Here is a 25,079-nt window from a genome sequence, read left to right as displayed (position 1 = left end):
CCATTTTATAGATGAGGAAACAGAATTACTGGGCCATTGGATGGCTTTGCTAAAATTTCTCTTAGGTTATGTATAAATCTGGGGAAAAGAGAGTCCGATTCCCCTTGTTGCAGGAGAGTATAAGATCCATGAGGACAAGGAGATCTTGTGTTTTTGTCTCTGTATTCTTAGCTCCTACAATCCCTGGCACAAGTAGGCTCTTGTTGAATTAAATTTAATTGAATGGGTTACTTAGAGTGACCACAGGGCTGGGGAGGTGTAAAGCCAGAAACTATAGTCAACAGGACACTGGATTTTGCTAATCAAATGGCTTGGGTTTGAATCCCCAAATTGCTATTTACTCCCTGTGTCATCTCCCTGCCCCCGCCAGGGTCTCAGTTTCCTTATACAATGAATGGGTTGGATTGATCTTCTCTGAGGTCTCTTCTAGTTTACATGAGAAAAGGGCTATCTGCCCGGGAGACTGGGGGAGGGGGAAATATCAAACCAAGGGGCTGCATTCACTCATCTCTTTACCTTTTTCTCTCCATTCTTCCCGAATCACCTTGTTGTTAGAGCCAAGGAATGTATGGGTCAGGTGGATAAGGAACAGCAAAATGCTTGGGGTGGATCTTGAAGAGAAAGGATTTGGGTCACCTGACTGAATCCAAGTCCAAGGCTCCATGACTAAGCAGTGCTGGCTAAAGGGATACTATACCGCGAGCTGATTTTAAAAGCATGCAGATGGATCTGGATGCTATTTAAAACACCATTTGTAGGAAACCTGCTTTTGGAAATGCCTTAGTGCGGCACATTTCAATAGGATGCGGTCCTCTCTAGCTTTAGCCATAGTGTCCATTCTACAGGGAAAACACTACTGACAACCGAATTTGACTAGGAGTATTCTTCCAATTCGTTTTTCTTCCTTTTAAACATTTTTACAGAAATGATTTCAATTTGTGGTTCTCCCTGTCCTTCAACCCAACCCTTCAGCTCTCTTGCTTCTATTCTAGGTTTGGTGACCTTCACAAGAGGTCTTCCCTCGCACTCAAGCTAGTTCAGAACTCTTGAACTCTTGGGTTCAGAACTCTTCTGTGTATGAGTTATCTCTAAATAAAGTGGGGAGGGGCAGTGGCAAAGGCAGGGCAGGGATGGAGAGGAAAGGATGAGCCCTTCCATCTCCCCACTTAAATTCATCCACTGAGAACCTAGAAATAGCTGCATTATTGCAAAGGCTTCTGGTCCCCATGAGCTCCATCACCTAACTCAGTTGGTCCAGCAGTAGAGACCTAGCCCTATTTCCTTTTCAATAGTAATCTCTGCTGTTCTTTCATTAGGAAAACTCCCAGATGTCTGTATTTAATGTGCAGATTCCACACGGCTCATGGTGCGTCAGTGCCGTACTCTGCACGGTTCAGGCTGAAATAGTTGAGTGAGCCGTGCCAAATAGATTTGTCAAGTCTGCCGCAGTTTGATTTGGTGCCATGAGGGAGAGGCGGGGGTGAGGAGGGGAGGTGGTGGGGTTGGTGGGGAAGCAGGGGTAGAGGTTGGGGGTGTGAGACTGGGGAGGGGAAGGTGAATGAGCTGGCTCCTTCTCTGTGTACACATGCATCTTTCTCCGTCAGCCCCCTAGAACCACCTCCCGAGCTCCTCCTCGCTGCCTGTGGATGAATGGGCATGGTGCCCATTGAACTGGTGCTAAGTGGTGGGTTTGAAAGAGAGATTCAGGCAGCAGAGCCTGTGAGAGCAGCAAGCTGAAGATGGAGCAGCCTGTTTGCTCTAGCGCGTGCTTAAAATCTCCTCCCTGGGCATGGAGTGGGAATAGGGGAATGTGACGTTTTCTGGGGAAATTTGGGAACGAGTTCCCCAGTTACTGTCAGCTTTGAGGAAACCTAGCAAAGTCAAGGGAATGAGGAACAGGAAAGGAAAACACAATTAATGAGTGCTGGACGGTGGGGGGGGAGGGGAACGCTGTGGGGTGGGGGGGTGGGGGTTTGCAAAACACCATTTATGCTGGGGAGGTGGAAAGAATCCTGAGGTTGATAGTAGAACAGTTGCCCTGAGGCTAGGGCAAGTCAGGACCAAGGAGACCCTACTTACCTTTCTACTGGCCAGCAAATCTGCCTCTTCTTGTCATTTTCCATTCAACTGGTGATGGTATGCTGCCTAAAGAGAGAAACGACTAACTTGGTTGGGGCATTTTAAGCATCCTACAGCAAGATGCAGCGCACATGTGTAACACAACCCCAGATTCTTGTCTGACTCTATATACAATGAATGTGAAACCTATGACTTTTTGTAAGGGGCAGACCCTCCTAATACATATTTATGGCTAAACCACAAGGCGGAGAGTTAATATGCCTGACGGAACCCATTTCCAACCCATGTGCACACTGAGATTATACAAATCATTTTGCATACTTTTTTTTTTTTTGCAAACCACAAAACAGAAACGTCTGCTTTGGGTTTTGCCAGCTCTATTAATAATGCCCTGAACACAGGCATTGAGTAGTAAATACTCAAGGAGGGGGTGTATTCATAATTATATATGATATACACATATACATATACACATGCATGCATGCATACATACATGCACAACATAATAGATACACATGCTGACAGAGATGGAAAGAGAGCAATATCTATCCACACAAAAAAGATGCAGAGAAGGAAAAAAAGGTTATAATTTCAAAGTATCATAGGTCAGACTTCATCAAAGTTGATCTTTAAAGTCACATTTGGTGACTGGGATTCTAAATTGGTGTCTGGAGGGCTTGTGGACAGCAAATTGTAGACTTGGAAGTCACAATAGCTGAGTTTGAGTGCTACCTTTGTTGCTAACAAGCTCTGTGCCCTCAGGCAAATCACTTACCCATCTGAACATCAATTTACTTATCTGTAAAGTAAGACTGCTTGCTTCAAATGGGTGACTGTGAGGATTAAATGAGATCATGCATGTAAAATGCCTTGTAACTATAGAGAGCTATATAAATCAACCAACCAACAAACATTTTATTGAAAGCCTGCTGCTGGCCAAACAACAATGCTAAGCACTGGTAACGCAAAGACAAAAGTGAAACAGTTTTTGCCCTCAGGGTACTTACATTCTGAGAGATAGGACACAATGTGTATATATTTAGGAATATTAAGGATGTATACAAAATGAATACAAGGTGGTTTGGGGAGAGAGTTCAGTCCAGGCATGAGAGGATCAGAACAGACTTCCTATAGAAGGGGGTGGGGGGGGGCTTGAGCTCAGCCTTGAAAGAAATCAGGGATTCTAATAAGCAGTGGTAGAGAGGGAGTGCATTTCAGACATGAGACACAGCCAGTGCCAAGGTATGGAGATAGGAGACAGAACAACATATGTGCAGAACTACAAGTTGGCCAATATGACGGGACTGGAGAGTGCATAGAGTAAAAAGACTGGAAAGGAAGGAAGAGTTTTAAATACATCATTCTGCATCCATCCCCCCATCCCCTTCATGCTATAAGAAAGGAGCCACATTTCATTAATTCTTCCTTGGAATCTTCACTGTTTTTTCAAGTTCAACTTTCTCTTTCTCTCTCTCTCTGGAGCAATGAGGGTTAAGTGATTTGCCCAGGGTCACACAGCTGCCAAGTGTCAAGTGTCTGAGGCTGAATTTGAACTCAGGTCCTCCTGAATCCAGGGCCAGTTCTTTATACACTTTGCAACCTAGCTGCCCCCAAGTTCAGCTTCTTTCAGTGATACCTACTTACATTGTTTTAGTCATTGTGTTTATTGTTCTCTTGGTTCAGCATATTTTATTCTGTATCAGTTCATATATATATATATATATATATATATGTGTGTGTGTGTGTGTGTGTGTGTATGTATACATACATATACACATCTATATGTTCTCACACTTCTCTGAATTCCTTATTCTATTATTCCTTATTCCATAATTTCTAACTGTACAATGGTATTACATTGTTTTTAGACCATAGTTTTTTAGCCATCCCCCAGTCTATAGGTACCCACTTTTTCTAGCTCTTTGCTTCCACAAAGAGGGCTGTTCTAAATATTTAGGTGGGTCTTTGACCTTTGCTTTTGTCTTTTGTCTTCCTTGAGGTTTAAGTTGAGCATTATTGCAAAACCTTTAGCTTATCTCATTTGACTTTTGTAACCAGATTGGTGCAAGATCTCTAAAGTGGGGAGGGTATGGGAACCGATATCCAAAGTAAGCTATGCCTTTTATCTAAGAAAAAAAAGTTAGAGTTCAGTAGAGGCTGAGCAGGTGGGGTGTGATGTCATTCTCATTGAAATAATTCTGGTTTCTGCTATTGATGTTTATTACCAATGGGGGCAGACACTGTGCCTTAATAATGGGGAAGAGGAAGTTCAGGGTGAGAGTGTCTGGGAACTTAATAGTGGCTTCTGGACAAGTAGCCCAAGAGGATCTAGAATATCATTGTTGAAAAGTGAGGAAAGAGGGTCGGTCAGAATCCAAGGAAGCATACTGAACTAATCATTTACCTTCAAGGAGCCTAGGGAGCCTTTTTAGGAATATCTTATCTCCCTTTGCAATTCTATAATGTACCAGGGAGACTTTATTTTTATGAAGGTACAAGCACCAAGAGGCTATGGGACTTACCCCATTTACACAGAACCCATGAGATTGCCTGTATTAAGCAGTATAATTTAGCTTCCTTCCTGATTCCCAAACTGATTCATAGTCCATACAGTCCCAGTATTCTCTTGTGAATCTTCTATCCACAGGGAACATATAAATACACTTGCAGGGCATTAAGCAAGAGGGCAGCTGTGTCTTCCTGTGACCAGATCCCTCTGGAATGGGAATCCAAAGGAAATCTTGTGCTATAGGCAACATGGTGAAATGCAGCAATTCCTAACCTCTTTGGGGCTTCAGTATCATCATTGTCTATTTGACTTTGTAATTCTTTTCCCTTTATTCCTTCTAATCCCACCCCCACCCCCAACCAAATGAGCTTTGGCTAATGATTACTTTCTAAGTTAAAGTGAGTTAATATTAATTTTGCTTTGAGATTTCTTTGAGAATTTCACAACACTCCATGAGCTACTTATTAGGACCAAAACCACTTGTAAAACCTTAGTCTAGTGGTTAGGACAAGTAATCTCTATTTCAGGCCTGGCTTTAAAAAACCAAACAAACAACTCTTCCAAGAATTTTATTCCCAAATGAGTCATAGAACAACTGCATACCTCAGTTTTTCTGTCTGGTGAAAGGGACATGCAAGTTTTGCTGTTAGCTAATGTTGGCAAAGCACTTTGAAATCTCTGGATGGAAGGCACTCTCTAGATATAATTAATGTATTAGCCCCACAAAGCTCTTCTTCAGCAGAGGCAAGTTATCAATTTTAAAGAGTAACAAGGCCCCATGGGATAGTTATCTGCCTCTTTTCAAATCATTGGGTTGGAAGGGACCTTGACAAGCCATCCAGTCCAGGCCCCTGTGTTTGTCCTGGGCCAAACCTGAGCCATCTCAGACAAATAAATATAGGCTTACCCTCTCCTCATAGATGTGAGAAAGAAGGCGATTTCTTTCTTGGGTCAGGAGTTTTATATCCTAAAGGAAAAAAAAAAGCATCTTTTTAAACTTTCTGTTGAATGGCTCACTGCCCTTTTTCCCTTTTGGTTGTAGTAATTTCATTTATTGTAAATAAGATTAGGATGATGTCTCAAACCATAAACTAATGTCCTGTGATGGGTATCAGCCTTCAGAAGTTATGACTATTGTAATATGAATACCCAGCTTAGCCTAACCTTGGTTACATATTTTTTAGAGTGGGCCTATGTTTTTTGATATCAGTATTTCCCAGTTTAATTCTACCTCCCATTTATCTGTACCCTCAATTATAATGGAGAAAAATCCAGTGCCTTCTTTCCTGATAATTACATTTACCCATTATCCATTTGTCATGCGATGAGCTCAGACACTTAGTGTCTCCCCTTAGAAAACTAAAGGAAAAACTTCCTGAGACAGTTTTCTGTATCAGGCCATTCTATAGCGGCTGAATTGTCTCATGGAGGGAAAGTCAGTCTCCTTGAGGTTCCCAGATTTCAAACAAAATTCATAGCCCCCATTTTGTGTAATGTTCTGTGGCTGAGGGACAATGATAAGACATGAAAAAGGACATGTCTAGATAAGAATGACCTTGCTTGGTCTTGGGATAGAGGCTCCCAACCAACAGGTCTCCCAGCAAATCTAGAACGCTCTCCAAGCTGGTTGTCACATTCAGCCTTCCCCCTGTCCCCCAATTCTAGTATTTGTTAAAATTCAGTCTGAATTTTGAGGCTACCTTGGTAGACCTCCCTCTGCTTCTCCTGACTAGAAAACTTAGTGCTCCCCAAGCTGTCCTCCTGCCCCAGAGTGAATGTCACTGGTTTCCCCGGTTTCTCTTCTGATCTTGCCATCTTTTTAAAAAACTCTTTCCACCCTCATCACCTCAAGGCTTTGGGGAATTGAAAAGTGCTTCTTCTTACTCACACAGAAACTCTTAAGGCCACTATCTTAGGATAGCTTTAGTCCAGGGAAAAGAAGTAGGAGGGGAAGCAGGACACTTGCCATCCCACTCAAGACTCTCCCCTGGACTGCCCCAGTAAGAATGCTTGGCACTGTTTTCTCTCCGGCTTTTAGAAAATCCATCTAGAACTCTCCTGGTCTCTTCTGCACCAAAAATACCGTGCTTATCCCCGCCCCTCCCCCCACACACTCATTCTCCTCTCTCTTGTTCTCTTTCTATTGTTCTTCCCTGCTCCCCCCCCACTTAAAGTCCCTGTACGGCACTCCTCTCCTTTCCCCCCTCAAGCTTTTCTGTCTCAAATCCTAAAACCCTAATCCTGTTAGCACGCTATGTTCCAGGGCTCAGCGTCTCCATAGGGGTAATGCAATCCTGCCATAAATCTAGTAGGCCTGGCAAGACACACACACACACACACACACACACACACACACACACACACACACACACACACACACGAGCACATCCGTCCTACCTCTACCCTTGCACCCAAAATTAGGATGCATCCCTCCTCCCATTCCCCCAGGATACACACTCTTGCCCTCTGCCCCTTTCCCTTTATTTCCTGAGAAAGTGCTTGATGACAATCCCAGCCCTACAATAAAGCAGTTAGGGTCCTTCCAGCCATAAATGACCATTTGGGTGTCACAGTCGTCATTCTCTAACCCCCCAAGTTTCCCTTCCGACTCTGCATCTGGCTAAATTCCCACATCTACTGGAACGAAACAACTATGAATAAAAAACAACATTCCAGCCCTGAAGGGGAAGTTTTTAAGAGTCAGTAACATGATTTACAAAGGGGAGAGAAAGCAAGCACCCTCTGTCTACCTTACCATCATTCCGCCCTCATGCTCCCCCTTCTCCTAGTTTGTGTAACAAATTAATTAAATGGGATGGCATCCATTGATTAACAATTTATTTTTACACGCAGACCTGATGGTTAGGCTTAAGGACAGTGTATGGAAAAAGTGTGGGGGATGGGGAGAAGACCAGCCCTGGGTCCTGAAATCAGGATGAGTCGTTGCTACTGTTCCTTGGACAAATTCTCTAAGTGTTCACCTGTTCCCCCCAGTTTCAATTTCCTCCTTTTCCCCTTGCTGTACTTCCCCCTCTCCCCAACCCAGCCCTGAAACAATTTCTCCTCTCCAGTCTGCATTCTCTTCTTTCTCAAATTCCCTGTGACAATAGATTGAAAAGGAGAACATTTGATGCAATAAAACATTTATTAGGAGGGAGAAATATTTATTAAAAAAAAAAAGAATAACCCCTGTACAATTTCTAACTCCAGGCTCCAAATTGTATAATATCTTTGGAAAATCTCCTCCTTCCTTTGTGGTCCTGAGAGTTAGGCCCACTCAGAGGGTTGCAGCAAAGTAGAAATAAGCAGTAGGTCATACCACAATTAATGAAAAGATAAGGGTCTGAATACTGAGGACTAGGAGACAGAGTCCACATAAGTAACTGCAGCTATCACGTTAACAGGAGAAGTAGGCCCATTTACATTATGCTGTGTGTTTACCCAGTTCCTGCTTTCCAAAAATCTCAAAAGCATGTGACAAGGATTCTCATTAATCTTCTAAGGTAGGTTGGACGGAACACAGTGCATACGTGGTACCATAGTGAAAATATCTTACATTTAAATCTGTACCCATGCTATCTCTGTGTCTGTGTGTATATACACACACACATAGACATATATGCACACACACAGTATCTATACATATATGTATAGATACAATGATTTACAAAACACTTAATGTACATATCTCATCTAATCCTCACAATAACCCTGAAGACAATCAAGGAAGGTTATTATTGCCCCCATTTTATAGATTAGGAAATTAAGGTTCAGAAAGTTTTAGCATTTTCCCCAAGGCCCTCCAGATCAAGTTGGAGGAGCTGGGAGTAGGGTCCAGATCTTCTGAGTCTTAGACTGGTGTTTGTTCCCTTCTGCTGCACTGCCAAATTTTATTTAATGAGGATGCCAGCATGGCCAGAAGGCAGTTAGAACAAGTGGGAAATATTCTAGGAGTTGAGGCAGCATGGTAGAGTGCTAGATTTGGAGCGGGAAGACCCCGGTTCAAATGCCGATTCTGCCACGTGGGACCTGGGTCAGGTCTTTCAACCTCTTGTGGTCCCAGGTTTCCTCAACTGTCAAATGAGGGGGTTGGACCAGGTGACCTTGAAAGCATCTTTTAGCTCCAAATCTATGGTCCTATGACAGGTAGGCCCGAAACATGGGTTTTCCTCTGTACTATATAGTTAATGGGGGCATAAGGGATCCTTCCTAGAATCTCTTCATCCACAAGGCTTTTTAACCATTTATAGGGAGCACAGGGAGATGAGACACATGACATTGAGTGAATGCTTCTGGAGAGGGGAATCTCATGGAACTATATATTTAATTAAACATTTATGTGCAAAACACAGCTTGGCACTTCAAAAGAAAAAAATAAACCCGCTAAATGGGATAGAGTAACTGCCTTAAGGCGTTTTCTCTCTAGTAGGAGGGATGCCACCTCTTATAAATACACCCAGAATTACAGCACAGGATATTCTGGACGTGCTCTGAGAATGCGAAGAAGGAAGAGATCATTCCGGCCGGTAGGATTAGGGAAAGCATCCATCAGAAGCACAGAGGCCCTCTAGTCCAATGGGTACAAAAAGAATCCTCTCCAAAACATTCTTAACACATGGTCCTTAGGCCTCTTGAAAACCTCTGGTAAAGGAGGACCAGCTGCCTCTGAGGAAGTGTTTCCTTTGTCCTTACATCAGTCAGTTCCTCAACAACTTCCACTTATTGTTCTTTATTCTGCCTTCTATGGCCAAGCAAAGTCTAATCCTCTGACGAGCATTCAAATACTGGAACTGTTCAGTCCTTTCAGTTGCATTTGACTCTTCGTGACCCCATTTGGGGTTTTCTTGACAAAGGTGCTAGAGTGGTTTGCCATTTCCTTCTCCAGTTCATTTTACAGATGAAGAAACTGAGGCAAACAGGCTCAAATGACTCACCCAGGTCCATACATCTAGTAAGTGTCTGAGACTGCATTTGAATTCAGTTCCTCCTGACTCCAGGGCTGGCACTCTATCGACTGTGTCACCTAGCAACAAGCAAATGCCTTCTAAATCTTTTCTTCCAGCTTCCTTGGATAGAGGACTGGACCTAGCATCAGAAAGACTTGAATTCAAATCTGGCCTTAGATTCTTACCAGCTGTGTGATCCTGGGCAAGTCATTTTCTGTCTACCTCAGGTTCCTTGTCTATCAAATGGGGATAATAATAGCACCTACTTCCCAGGATTTTTGTGAGATAAAATTAGATAACATATGTCATATGTTATAAAATATGTCATAATATAATCTAATATAACACATGTCATATGTTATAAAATTAGATAACATATGTCAAATGCTTTGCAAACTTTAAAGCACTATTAGCTACTATTCCCATTCCTACTCTCTGTTACTATTATTATTGTTAATAAGTAATATAAAGACCCTTCTCCATCTTGGTCATCCTCCTGGATATTTTTTGTCAGTATCCTTTCTAAACTGCAATATTCAGAATCAAATGCCAAGTCATTTGCAGTGAAAGGGACTCATTGAGCTTGCAGTCCACTAGAATCACCATTCCCTCCTCCCTTCAGAAGTACTGCTGATAGATTTAAGAGAGATTGTAGATGTCAGTTGTAAGCATTTCACAGTTTAGATGTTGGGTCTAAGGGAAAGAGAAAGGAATTTTTAAAAAATAGCACAGAGGGTTTCATCATGGGTAGCTAAGAGAATCACAAACCAAATTAAAGAAGGCAGAAAGAGGAGCTGGTTTTGCCTAAAAGGTAGTGATATATTGGGTTTGAAATGCTGGCAGGACCTCCATGTGGGTGGAATGTCTGCTAGATAGTTTCAAGGGGACTCTGGAGCTTAAGAGAGAGATTGTAGCTGGAGATATATGTAACTGGGAGAACGGATAGCATTACTACATATAAATTTGAGCATTACTCCCATAGAAATGATAGCTCAAGCTGTGGCAACAGATGAGCTCACTATGGGAAAAGTGTCGTCATAGTCATGGGAAAGGAGGGTCAAGGACAGGCAAGACCTTGGGGAATTTCTCTGTGGGTGGATGATGGAGTGAGAGAATACAAGGGCAAAGTACAAAGAAGAACCCACAAAGTAGACAAAGAAACACTTCTTAGAGAGGAAGGAGGACAACCAGGATCGTGATGAGGAAGAGGACAAAGAGTGGGTTCAATAGGAACAAGAGGTAAAAGGACAGGAGACTGTGGTTGTAAGGGAATTTCTGAGTTCAGGGTCTTAGAAATGGGGTATATCTAGGTGAGCAGTGAGGTGGTGCAATAGATAAAGCACCAGCGTTTGGAAAAGCTGGTTTCAAATCCGGGCTCAGACACTTCCTAGCTATGTGACCCTGGGCAAGTCATTTCACCCTGTTTTCCTGTTTCATCATCTGTAAAATGAGCTGGAGAAGGAAATGGCAAACTACATAAGGATCTTTGCCAAGAAAACCCCAAATGGCATCATAAAAAGTCAGACATGACTGAAACAACTGAACAACAATAAACATTTCCAGGTGATGCTATATATCGTATAAGAAGTTGGTAGCTGCAGCAGAATGGTGATGGTAGAGATCATTGATGAAGTCAAGGAGCTATGTATGAGTCAGCTGGTTAGAATGGTCCTTAGCATGTATATTAAAGTCCTGAATGATTATAGGACAAGTGGAGAGAAGACCAGGACCTCAGTACCAAACTCGCTGAGAAAGGTTAGGAGAGTGTCCTAGTAGAATTGGAGAGCATTGAGATGACAATGTACCTGGAAGGCAGGAACATCTGTCAGTCATTCATCCAGGATAATACAGTATCTGGCTACTCCTTCGATTAGGTGATGTCAGATTCAATCTAAAGAAGAACTTCTTAACAAGTAGAGCTCTTCAGAGGCAGGATGGGCTGCCTCAGGGGGTTAATGAGTTCACCATCACAGGGAGGAGAGAGGTCTTGATTGATGATGGCAGAACAAAGGTTTGGAAGGAGTTGTAACTGTACAAAAGCATGTCAACCCTTCCTGGGAGTTGTGAAAGTGGGAGGAGAGGACTCCAATGGAGAGAGTTTTGAAGGCTGTGTTGTCTTTAGGCTTCAGTTAGTTTGAGGAAAGAATAGAAAAACAAGTCTGAAGATACAAAAGAACAGGGATTCCATATTTGGAAACAGGCTAGGAGAGGGGATGAAAGGGAATAAAAAATAGGGCTGAGGGGGCAGCCAGGTGGCGCAGTGGATAAAGCACTGGCCCTGGATTCAGGAGTACCTGAGTTCAAATCCGGCCTCAGACACTTGACACTTACTGGCTGTGTGACCCTGGGCAAGTCACTTAACCCCCATTGCCCCGCCAAAAAAAAAAAAAATAGGGCTGAGGTGGACAGAGATGAGAGTTCAAAGGGAAGAAGGATACTAGAATAACATAATCTCAGAGATCTTCTAATCCAATCCAAAAACTGAGCAGGAATCTCCTCTACAATGTTACCAAGTAGTCAACCAATCCTTTACTGAAGACCTCTAGGGATGGTAAACTCATTACCCACTTTGAACATCTGTAATTAAGAAGTTTTTCTTTGAATTGAATCTAACATTCTCATCTAAAGAGCAAGGAAGCACTATACCATCCTGTACTGTTTAGATGATTGACCAATGTTAATATCTTCCAGATGTATTGTCACTATGACAATGGAAGGGTTATAAATGGTGTATTCTTGAGACCTAGATTTTAGGCACCTTGGAAGTCTTCCACAGACCATGGTGGGACAGCCTGTGGGAACCCAGAGATGATTTCAGGATTGGGGGACAAGGGAAGGAGATAACTAGGTAACAGGGAATGGGAACCCAGGAGATTGAGAGTTAGGCTTGGAGAAGAGGCAAGTTAGTGGCAGAGGAAAGTGAGTGCTTAAGTAAATTGAATTTTATTCATGGAGAAGCTGGAAAATTACTGGGTCCCACATTCTTAATTACAATGAGATTGGTTACGGCAAGAGTGTGTGTGCCTTTGCAGACCTCAATCCTGGGCAGTATCTTTGGCTTCCTTTAATGGCTGATTCATTAAAACATATAGGATTTAAATAATCTTATTTAAAGAGCTCTTTGCTTATGGACTCAGAACCACAGTAAAGAATGTTGATTTTCTTTGTGTGATGTGATGGAGCTCTATCCAAACTACTTTTATTAAATATTGACCAATTTAATAATCAGATAGGCCACTCATTGGTATAAATCAGAAAATCAGTGAGACACCACTGACTTCCCAATTTTCTCTCACTGAATATCAACTAAAGTTCTCAAAAAAATCAATTGGAAATGCTGGATTACATTTAAATTCAATGAGGCACAAAATGGATTAGCCAATCTACTTTGTATCCTGAATTATCCTGTTTATATCCTGTTCACTGAGATGTAATTGAAGGAAATCTTTTTGAGTACATCACACCATATTGGATTTTTTCAAAATATGACCTGTTAACTAAAATATAGTTACCACTACCTCCTCCACTTGCTATCTTGCTTAGGGAGTAAATTCACACTTTTACCCTCCCCTCCCTTTTCTTTGGGGAATGAAGAATCAATTTTAGGATGTTCTAATTTAAAGTTAACAAGAATGCGTATGCTCTGTGACTTCTGGTTTTTTTTTTTTGCTAGTAAAAAAATTAGATGTTTAAAAAAGTAAATTTGTCAAAATTTGCTCTTTATGTTTGCCTGTTATCGCACTCAACTGATTTTCGACTTAATATTACTGTCAGTTGATTTTATAATTATAGCTATAAGGGTTGGGGTTTTTTGTTTGCTTGTTTTTTATCAACAAGGTAGCACTTGGGGACCATTGGTTTTCAGCATCTTATTCCTCATTCTGTTCATCTATTAGTTCTATCCCCCTTTTAAATATAAGTTCCTTGAGGGCAGGAACATTTCTTTTTTTTTTCCTTCCTTCCTTCCTTCCTTCCTTCCTTCCTTCCTTCCTTCCTTCCTTCCTTCCTTCCTTCCTTCCTTCCTTTCTTTCTTTCTTTCTCTCTCTCTCTCCCCCCTTCCTTTCTTCTTCCCTCTTTTCTTTCTTCCTCTCTTTCTTCCTCCCTCTCTCTGTCTATTCTTCCTTCCTTCCTGCTTTCTTTCTCTCCCTTCCTTCTTCCCTCTTGTATTTCTTCCTCTCTTTCTTCCTCCCTCCCTTTTTTCCTTCCTTCTTTCCTTTCTTCCTTTTGTTGTGTCCCCAGGACCTAGCACTTTGCCTCATACACAGTAGGGGCTTAATAAATGCATGTTGAATTGACAAGCTCAGAACCTTATTATTATTATTATTATTATTATTTTGCTACAGTTTAGCTCCCACTGGGTTGCATAGGGCTAGCTAGCCTTGCAGGGAGTAGTGGTAAATTTGACTGCTTGTTTTTGAGTCTGTTACTAGCTATATGTTTCCAAAGGAGAAGCTGAGGCATTTGAGGTTTATCGATTTGCCCACAGTGATTCAGTGAATCAGTAAAGGGAACAGGGAATAAAACCAGTTTCCTGGCACCATTCCTCAGACACACAACCCTTACCTTGTAATGACTAGTTCGGGAGCCAAGAGCCCATCTCAGGGAATTTGATCAGGAAAAAAAATAGGAGAGGTGATTCTGAAACCACAGAAGCACTGAGAAAATCATAAAGATGTATAATATATGATGGCATTTACCAGCTATAAATAGGGAAGGTGCAGGGAGAAAAATAGAGACCTTATAAATCCATTGGGTCAGAAGAAATAGAAACTGCTTAATATTTCATTAAAAATGGATTCTCATAAATTGCACTTTGATATCTTTGGGTGAAAGACAATATGTAAGGACTGAGGCATTGTTATTCATTACTCTTAGTTGTTATTAATAATTTGAACTGTTATTGAACGAAACTGTCAACAAGGTATGTTTTTACTATTTATTGAGCCCCTATAATGGGCTAGGCCCTGATCAGTGTCTACACACCCACTGCAGTCTTTGTCCATGGGTTACTTGTACTTTGGGGAGCTGTGTGTTAATGGAGATGACTCTTGTAACAAGACAGAGGCTCCTTTTGCCCCAGGGAAGCTGTAGCTCAGGCTGTGAGTTAGATTAGAAAAGTCTTCATGTGAAGCAGGCCCCAGCTCACTAAGAAAGCAGAGGGCTGGAACTTTGAGGGCTGTGGAAAGGTTTAATGAAGTTAAGAGTGTACAAGTGGTTGGCACCTAGAGCAGAGGACAGATCTAAGCCTGAAGAAACCAAAAGTAAATACAAAACTAGAAAGAAGCTGGGGGAGACAATAAGGCATCCATAGAAATGTAGCTACTAAAGGGGTTTAAAACACCTTTAGATTTGTACGTAGAGTAGAAGAATATTTAGTGGGGGGGGGGGGAATAAGACAAATTTCAGTGGCTCCGATTAGCCAAGATTTTGTAGTCAATAGGACACTGGACTTGGAGTCAGGAAGACTAGGTTCAAATCCCATCTCAGACAATAGCTGTATGATCCTGGGCAAGTCACTTAACCTCTCTGTGCCTTGGTTTCCTTATCTGTAAAATGAGTGGGTTAGACTTTAAAATGTTTTTTAATTAATTAATTTTATTTTTAATTTATGAAATAACACAAGTGATATCCTCTAAGGTCCCTTCTAGCTTTCAATCCATGACCTTGAGATGATGGTTCAAGTCCAAGTCTTTCTTTCGATCTTCCCTCTTCCTTCCTTCTTTTTTCCTTCCTTCCTTCCTTGCTTCCTTCCTTCCTTCCTTCTTTCCTTCCTCCCTCCCTCCCAACGATTTCATCAATGTAGGGGGTTCCCAGGGTATAAATTCCCTCCACCCAAGCAGATCAACAGCTTGTCTAACTTCAAGTCTTAGGGATTAAGTTATTTGGGAGCACTGAAATTGGTTAAGTAATTTGTCCATGATAAGATGGCTAGTAGCAGTGGTAGAACCTGAACCCAGCTCATCCTGATTTCCAAGATAAGCCCTCTATTCACAAGGCCATGTTGTCTGTTGTTTACAGTTTCCTGATGAATGCAGGGGTCAACCTAAAAGCCGGAGACATTCTCAGGGAGCAGCCCCAACACTGAAAACACACACATCTACGCCGACCACACTCACAGGCCAATACTGAAATGTACAGGCATTCCTGCGTTCGCACACCCACCCTCTGCCCCTGCCAGACACAAACATATCTACATACCGCATCTCCATAATGCAACCCAAAGTAGAGATCATTCCCTCACTTAAGGGGGTTTGAGGAAGGTGGGAAAGGGAATGGTGTTTGGCATTGGCTGCCAAGACTGCCAAAGGAGGGGGGTCAAATAGGATAAAATAGGATATTAAAAACACATAAGCCATGCTGTGTTTCTAAACGGTAGCAGCGTGATATATATGCTACAGATTAGTAGCTGTGTTAAAGTTCAGATCTGCTCAAAACTTCAATTACATACTCACATTGGCAAAGATTTTTTTTGTCTTTCTGAGGCTACTTAGCACCAAGTTAATGAAGGCTAAATACACACAACACAGACCAGCACCCAATTCAATCTGTAGGGATCTTTAGGGACCAGACTGCCACCAGTGGCAATGGCTATTGACAACAACCTTTGGGAATACAGTACTGAATTCATCCCATCCTTGCCAAAAAAAGAAAGAAAGAGAAAGAAAGAAAGAAAGAAAGAAAGAAAGAAAGAGAAAAGAAAAGAAAAGAAAAGAAAAGAAAAGAAAAGAAAAGAAAAGAAAAGAAAAGAAAAGAAAAGAAAAGAAAAGAAAAGAAAATCTCTGCCTCAGTAAGTTGGATTCTAGGAGAGCTGCATTAATGTCTCTTGTCTACAGGCAAAATTCCTTCATCCTGCTCAAAGCTATAATGTGCACTAGGCAATGCAGATGTGAAAACAGGGTTATGGTGAGGGTCAGGGCTTTCTCTGGCTGCATCATCCCTCCCTTCAACATCAAATCCTAATTAGCTATTGAGATTTATAGAATACCCTAAACTCACATCCCAGGCCTCCCCCTTCCTCATTCCATCTTATAGAGAACTCCCTTATAGTCCCCTTCTCCTGTCCCTACCTTCCTTATCTTCCCTTTCCTCCATGCTCCTTAATCATTAGTAGAAAATGGTGAAAATCGTCATTTGGAAGAGGAAAATAAAGAGTAGCAGTACTATAGACAGCTAAAAGGTCAAGACCCTTGTGAGAATGGAGAAGGGAATTGGGGATGCTAGGAAGAGGAAGATAAAGACTCTCTTTTGTCCTCCACTTTTTATTCATCTCAAGAAAGTCACTTCCCTCTGTTTCATTTTTCCCTAGCTACAAAGTAGAGAAAGAGTTGTTGATTTTCTTTTCTTTCTTTCTTATTTTTAATAAAACAAATGTTCCATTGGTATTTTAATTTCTGCATTGCTGTTACTTTGCAATGATTGCTCCTCCCTTGTAACAAAGAATGATAGTTTTACAAAACAAACCAATACATTGACTATACCTTGTCACACTCCTCGAGTTTGCCACCTTTCTGCTGAGAGAAGCACATTAGGTTTCATCATCAGTCCTCTGAAGTTGATGGGCCCCTGAGTTAATATCTTTCATTGTTGCTTCCCTTAACATTATTATGGTCACTATCTAACATTGTTCTCTTGGTTCTGCTTACTTTACTCTGCATCAATTCATACAAGCCTTACAAAATTTCTCCTAATTCTCCAATTCATTATTTTTTGATACAATAATAATTTTATTATTCACATGCCACGATTTGGTCGGTTTTCAGTTTTTGCTACTACCATCAGTAAGGCTATAAGTATTCTTGCATAAATAAGATATTATCTTTTGGTTTTTACCTCCTTGGAGTATATGTCCAATAGTAGTATTTCTGGGTCAATGGGGATGTATGTTTTAATGACTTTTCCAGTATAGCTCCAAATTGTTTTCCAGTGCAATCTATTTGTAGCCCCACTAACAGAACACAAGTATGTTTGTTTTTCCCATAGCTTCTTCAAGTTACCATTTTTTTCCCTTCTCATCTTCACCAATCTGATAGGTGGAAGGTGAAGCCTTAGGGTTGTTTTAATTTGTAGTTCTCATTATTGATTTAAAGTATCTTTATATGGTGATTGATAGTTTTTATTTATTCTTATAAACACTATTCATTTTCTTTGACCCTTTATCTATGGGAGAATGGTTCTATTTATTCTGATATTCCATGTAAACATGTACCCCACAGCAGGTAGCTTTCATAATAACTATAACTTTAGTTCTGCCTTTGCCTAATAGCAAGTCATGAGTATTTTACAAAATGGTGCATTTCCAAGCATACTTATCAGGAAAAACTGTATTGTTAGGTGTTGCCTTCAATTCTAGGATAAGTGGATTAGCCAGAGAAAAGCTTAATTTCAGCTTCTGTTCTTCCTGTTTTCCCTGTAACCCAAGGCTCTTTTAAGGCTCAATTATTCCCCCTTGCTAGCGACAGACTGCCAGTCAGTTACCTGATATGCCCCCTACTTCCACTAAACCCATTCCTACCCAGTGACACTAAGGTTTCAGTGACTGGCAGCTGGGTAAGGTTCAAGAAAGCAGTGTGAGCCAGGTAACTATTCCCAATGCCTAGGAAACCACTAGTTTGAAACAAATAATGCTCCAGCCCCATGAATACCCTGGAAGCCTGTCATATTCTAAGAAACAGAAGTTGGAACATCTAGCTTTTCCTCTCCAAATAGAAATGGCTTTAGCATCCCAGCGATGATCATTGTGGATATGGAGACTCATTTAAAATGACATGCAAATTGGATAGTTTGGCTCTCCGATTTAGGTAGGGGTTTTGTTGTTGTTGGTTTTTTTGCCTTCTCTACCCTGAAGCCCTGAAAACCAAGACAGAAACATAAGTATACTTACCCCAGTTAGTTAAAAACACACACACACACACACACACACACACACACACACACAAGAGAGCACACACACAGAAAAAACATACGGTCCATATGGTAGTTATTGATTCTGGCCATCTGGTAAGTTAGGAGTTGGCTTCTACCATGTTGAATCAGAAGCTGCCCCCAAAAGCCTTCCCTCCCATAAGACGCATATTGGTCAGATGGGGACAGGGATGGATTTCATTACCTGGAGGTGACTTCTCGAGAAGGAAAGACAGGGCTGGGGCTCAGAGGGGTCACTCAGACATCTGACTGTAAAACAAAGACCAAGGAGAGCATGCACTGTTCTGATTGACAGAGGGTGGGACAAGCTGAGCATGGAGATGGGGGGGGGGGAGAAGTGTTGAGACAGGACTCCATACTCATACCCATGAATTTGTGTGGAAGTTGAGGAAATATATATGTAATAGATAGAAATGATTGGACAGATCCTTACAATGATGAAGTGCTGTGTTCACTCTTTAGGGTGCCAGACTCGTAGATGTGTTGGATCTGGGTGTTGGCATATATATGAATTTGTATATATGTTTGTGTCTGTAGCTGTATATTTGTGTGTGCATCTGTATCCATATATTTATATCTGTGTATATATCTGAAAAAGGTTGGGACTATATCTCTGTAGTTTTGTGTGTGTCTTGATGTGTTTTCATGTATCTCTATGTCTATGTATATCTGTCTTCATGTGTCTGTATCTATGTGTTTGTGTGTATCTATGTTTGTATCTATTTGTTTGTATGTATCTGAATCCATGTGTGTCTGTGTCTCAGTGTTTATATGTGTTTCAGCATCTGTGTGTATATTTTTATCTTTGGGTCTACAAAAGTGTGATTGTATCTTCATGAGCATTTGTGTATTCCACCTCTGGGTGTTTATGTATATCTACATTTGTGTCACCATTTCTGTGTTTGTGTGTCAGTATCTGGACGTGAATATATCTGTACGCATGTATCTCTAAAAGTGTACATCTACATCCTTGTGTTTTTGTATCTTTGTGTATCTTTGTGTGTGTTGTATGTATGTGTATCTGCCTGTATATAAGAAAGCTAAATTCCAATTCAGGTAAGTAAATAAGGTATACTATCCTTGAAAGGCAGAACGTTGCTTGTTTCTCAGGTTTCTGGGTATTTCTCCCTTTCATTTGCTTATGGTTTCTAAAATGCTTCACTTTTGAGCTAAAGCTTCTCAGCCCAAGGGCAAAATTCTCCTCTCCGAAAGTTTTTAGTGAAAACCATTGATTGTTTTAAAGTTAGAGAAGTCATGAAAAATAGGAAATTTTTCACAACGGAAAAGAAAACATTTGTGATGTTTGGGGGTTATGGGAAACAAAGCTAAACAGAGCTTTTTCAGATTCATAGACTCATAGATCAAGAGCTAGAAGGGAGCTCAGAGGTTTTCTGGTCCAAGCCAATCCTGTATTTTGCAGAGGAGAAAACTAAGACCCAAGGAAATCAGTGACTTGTCCAAGGTCACACAGGTAGACAGTGTGTGGTCAAGCTAAAGATAGATTTAAATAGCACATCTTGGTTTCATGTTACAGGTATTCCAAGCCAACAATGATGCAACTGAAGTGGTTTTGAACAAGATTCATACTCCAGTGCTGACTCGGTTTATCAGAATCCGCCCTCAGACCTGGCACACAGGCATTGCTCTGAGGCTTGAGCTCTTTGGCTGCCGGATTACAGGTAAGATCTGTTTGCTTTGCCCCCATCTCCTCTGTTCTTCCTTTGTTTAGCTCTTGACCCAAGTGAGGCTTTGGGAGGCAGGGGACGGAATCAAGTCATCCAGCTGTCTGGTGAGAACAGCTTGGGTTCCTCCCAGAGGCCTCAGCAATTCAATGACCTCTCCCACCTTTTCTATGTTCTAGTCTGAAATCCTGCCCAAGCCCCTATGGCCTAGTGGTCAGAGAGATCTCTTTTTCTCTTCTCCTAAAGGCTTTCTTCATTAAAAGAAGTAAATGATGCTTGGTACTTTGGGCCAAGAGTGGTGAATGCTTCTGTCACTTGTTGCATCCTAAGGATATCGAGAGCTTGGGGGGGTGGGTGAGATTGGTGCATCCATCCAAATACCTGTCCTCATGTTACATCAGCCCCATCCATACAACCCCCTTCCCCTGGAGAGGTGTCTTAGTTTAGTGGAGTAAGTAGTCTTGGATTCAAATCCTGATTCTGCCTCTTCTGCCAGTGTGACCTTGGCTAAGTCACTAAGCCTTTCTGGGCCTCAGTTTATTCATCTGTAAAATCATCTATAAAAAAGCCCCATGATCCCTTTCTAGCTTTAAATTGTGGACCTCCAATCCTTACCACAATGTGACACTGTTTACCTATTTACCTAACCTGCCTCCCCCCATACACACACATATACAAACCCTTAGCATCTTTCTCTCTCTCCAAGGCAGTCATTCATCCTTGGTGCATGACAGGGACAACATCAAATCCTCCTACATTGGCGCTCTGTTGTGAATGGTTATTCATCTCATATTCATGTGAGAAATTTGGTAGCCAGGACTCAGTTACATAACAGATAATTTGTAACAGATAGGCTTGAAGGAGGAGCCTGTGGCTGAATAAGAGACGGCAGGTCAGGAAACGAGGAAAAGGTGGAGGACCTCAGGTCTCCATTTTTGGACCTGACAGAAGTTGCTGTAATGTGATCTTAAGAATCAGCCCGGGGGCAGCTGGGTGGCGCAGTGGATGGAGCGCCGGCCCTGGATTCAGGAGGACCTGAGTTCGGATCCGACCTCAGACACTTGACACTTGCTGGCTGTGTGACCCTGGGCAAGTCACTTAACCCCCATTGCCCTGAAAAGAAAAAGAAAAAAAAAAAGAATCAGCCCAACAGCCAGGATCGATTAATTGCTCACTATGGGCCAAGCCCTGTGTTGGATAGTGGTAGTGGTGGTGGTGGTGGTGGTAAGGGGTGATGCCAAAGAGATTAAAAAGATGCTTTTCCTAGCTAAGACACTCAATGAAAAGACAACAAATGCACATGAAACAACAGTTTTTAAAGTAAAGCTTTATGGATTCTTTTTGGTTTTCCATCGCCTCCATTTCCCAATGGGTTCCTCCCCTCATCTCCAGTGTGATCCATTAGACGTGATTCATAGTATTCCATGCTCACTCTTCTACCTGGGCACCTTCTCATCCCTCTGATTTGGGGCCAGTGGTCATTATAATTCTACAGCTGTCAGTCAACAGTTTTTGAAGCAGAGAAAAATTAAGGGCTGAAGAGTACTGTGCCAATGATAAGTGCATGGGATTTCAGATGAGGTTGGTGGAGTCTAAAGCGATGCTCTACTGAGTGACCATGCATCATGATGATGATACAACAATAAACAACTTACACATTTACAGAATGCATTAAGATAAACAAAAACCTTTTATCACAATTCTGTGAGTATACATATAATTATCCTCCTTTTACAGATGGGGAAACCAAGGCTTAAAGAGACAAAATGACTTGCCCCAAGTCAGACTGACCAGTTAATGTAGGAGCTGAGATTTGAACCCAGATCTCTTGGGACTCAATTCAGTGTTCTTCTAATTATGTCGTGCCTTTGCTCTACTATTATACTGGTACAGGAAAGCATATTTCAGTTTGGAGCTAGAAGCTACTTCAGAGGCTAACTTCTAGTCAAACCCCTTCATTTTACAGTTAAAGAAACCAAGGCTAAGTGATTTACCCTTGGTCACAGAGCTAGTGTCAAAGGGTAGGTTTTGAACCCTGTTCTTTCTGACTGTCAGTCCAGCACTTTATCTGCTCCTCTGCTCTGTCTTGGTCCCTTGGTCCCTTTATGCATATACACTGTGGGATGTTATTCTGCCTGCAGGATGTCAACAGTGACTCAAGCATATGGCATTTTGTATTTTTCACATTCTCCACTCTCTCTGCAGATGCGCCCTGCTCGAATATGCTGGGAATGCTCTCTGGCCTGATCGCAGACTCCCAGATCACAGCCTCCTCCACTCGAGAATACCTCTGGAGTCCAAGCGTGGCCCGCTTGGTGAGCAGCCGCTCAGGCTGGTTCCCCCGCATCCCACAGGCTCAGCCTGGGGAAGAATGGCTACAGGTGGACCTGGGAGTGCCCAAGACGGTGAAAGGAGTGATCATCCAGGGAGCTCGAGGTGGGGACACCATCACTGCTGTGGAGGCCAGAGCTTTTGTGCGCAAGTTTAAAGTATCATACAGTTTGAATGGAAAGGACTGGGACTACGTTGAGGACCCAAGAACTCTGCAACCCAAGGTAAAAGAATGCATGAAGTCTAATCAAAAGACGGTGGGGTACTTTGGGAGCTGGTCACTCTTCCAGATCAGATATGTCAAACATGTATTACAATGCTTCCCAGTGGTGATGGTGGGGAACTAGATTAGAATGGAGTTGGGAAACATTTAACAAAATAAATAAAAATGCAATAGAATGAAAATAATGTTAATTTGTGGTTTTCTAAGCCAAGGATTCCCAGGGATCCTTACGGATAGTTTAGTGGCCTCAGTTTCTATTTGAGTTTGACACCACTGATCTAGATGGCTCTAATCATCTAACTCCTGTATTCTTGGGGGTTTTTTTTTTGTTGTTTTTTTTTGGGTTTTAGTGAGGCAATTGGGGTTAAGTGACTTGCCCAATGTCATACAGCTAGTAAGTGTTAAGTGTCTGAGGCCGGACTTGAACTCAGGTACTCCTGACTCCAGGGCCAGTGCTCTATCCACTGTGCCACCTAGCTGCCCCTAACTCCTGTATTCTTAATTGTTCAGTTATGTCCTTTTTAAATCCCTCCCCCCATCCTCCTTCCCTTCTACATTTTCATTGAGTTAAGGTTATGATGAAACAATAGAAGACAGATACTACAGATCCTACCCATGGAGGAGGCCACACCTCACCTGTAATATCTTGAAAACAATGGCTCTTTACCAAATGCCATCCTTGTGTCTCCATGGGATGGCCATCGCCAGCCAATACTGGACAAATGAACAACCCCCAGTGCTTCAAAGTTTCCTTACCTAAGGCTTTTTCACTGCTACGGTGACATTGGTGATTTAATTAGGCAATGAGAACTTTGTGTGCATCCTTCTGAAAGGAAAAGGGTAGAGGCACATATTCTTGGCTCAAAGGAGGAAGGAAAGGGAACAAGTACTCAGTAAGTGCCTACTACCTCATTTTATCCTCACAACAACCTGGGTAGTATTATCTATTATTATTATGCTAGTATTATTCCTATTTTATGGTTAAGGAAACTGAGGCAGATGGAGGCAAGATGACTTGCCTAGGGTCACACTGCTAATACATATCTGAGGCTGAATTTGAACTCAGGTCTTCCTAACTCCAGGCCAGGTGCTCTATCCCAAGGTTTTGAAGTAGAGGTTGGGGATGAAGTTTCAGAAACAGTGTTTTTCTGTTTTCTCTGTTAGTATGTTGGTGGTGGTGGTGTTGTTGGTGACCCTCTTTTGGGGATTTTCTTGGCAAAGATACTGGAGTGGTTTGCCATTTCCTACTCTAGCTCATTTCACAGATGAGGAAACTGAGGCAAAGAGGTTAAGTGACTTGCCCAGGTTCACACAGCTAGTGTCTGAGAGGAGATTTGAACTCAGGTCTTCCTGACTCCAGAACTGAGCCACTTAACTGTCCTTATTAGTTAGTTTTCATCTTCCCATTCCCCTTTCTATCCCTATCATTCCTATATCAAAGTGGAGGGTCAAACACTCTTCCAAAGATAAATTTTATCTGGGCTGAAAGTCAGGGTCAGTAATCTCATGTCTCTTTGCCCTTGAGAAATGAAGGTCAGGCTTTATCCTCAAGGTGAAAAGGCAAGGCCTTGGGGGTGAGCTAGTGAAATGGGCTCTCTTTTTGGGGGGAGGGAGAGAACATTTATCTCATTTGCCCTTTGGGCCAGCTAGTCAGTTTGTCTTAAGATTCATTTTTAAGTTGCTTTAAACCCTTTAGAAAATTAAGGGCCCCATGAAAGAAAGGGTAGAGCAGGTCTGCATTCAACTTCCTCCCCTTTGCTAATGTTTCCATTCCAAAAACTGAGGCCAGGGGTGGGGTGGAGGTTTGGGAACACTGATGTAAATTCCAAACTCCTAACTCCCGGATGTTGGCAGAATATATGGGTTGGTAACCCGAACTACTGCAAACTGTCCACCACAAGCTTCAGGCCTTGCTAGAGAGGACTGACCACAGCTTCTCCTGGGCCCCTCTGGAGACATGGGAATTGAGATGATTTTAGCTATGGTTAGATTCTTCCTTGTGAACAGAGAAAGTGGCCAACTTCCTCCATCTGTAAGTTCCCAAGACCCACAGGGGCGATCTGTTCCTGAAAAAAAAAAAAATAAGGGAGATAAAAATGTATTCCAGGTGCCTGGATATGCAGCAATGCACATGAATTGATACCTCTGATTAATAACCACACCCACCCTTCCACTCTCCCATCCTGTCTCCCCAACAGCAACCCCATCAGAATGGGAGAACTCCCTTTTGCCTAGGATGTCAGGATAGTTACCAAGGTTGTACTCTCAAAGCTAGAGCAAGGTTTTCATAGGAGGCTGGGGGTGGGGGGGGCGCAGGGTACAGTGAAAAAAAGGACTGGATTTGGCATCTGAGAACCCAAGTTCAAATCCTGACTGTTCCTTACTAC

The 25,079-nt window shown here is 42.0% G+C and overlaps 1 protein-coding gene across 1 annotated transcript in view; it reads left to right on the top strand.

Moving 5' to 3' along the window:
• Positions 1 to 25,079, top strand: part of NRP2 (neuropilin 2) — a 156,760-nt gene that overhangs the window by 62,284 nt on the left and 69,397 nt on the right. Inside the window, 2 exon segments of the mRNA XM_043994885.1 lie at positions 19,991 to 20,135; positions 22,344 to 22,693. Of these exon segments, the coding sequence (XP_043850820.1) occupies positions 19,991 to 20,135; positions 22,344 to 22,693 (495 nt within the window).

This window comes from Dromiciops gliroides, chromosome 3 (genome assembly GCF_019393635.1).
Source record: "Dromiciops gliroides isolate mDroGli1 chromosome 3, mDroGli1.pri, whole genome shotgun sequence".
Taxonomy (NCBI): Eukaryota; Metazoa; Chordata; class Mammalia; order Microbiotheria; family Microbiotheriidae; genus Dromiciops; species Dromiciops gliroides.
Note: the sequence above shows the minus strand (reverse complement) of the source record. Positions and strands in the feature narration are given on the sequence as shown.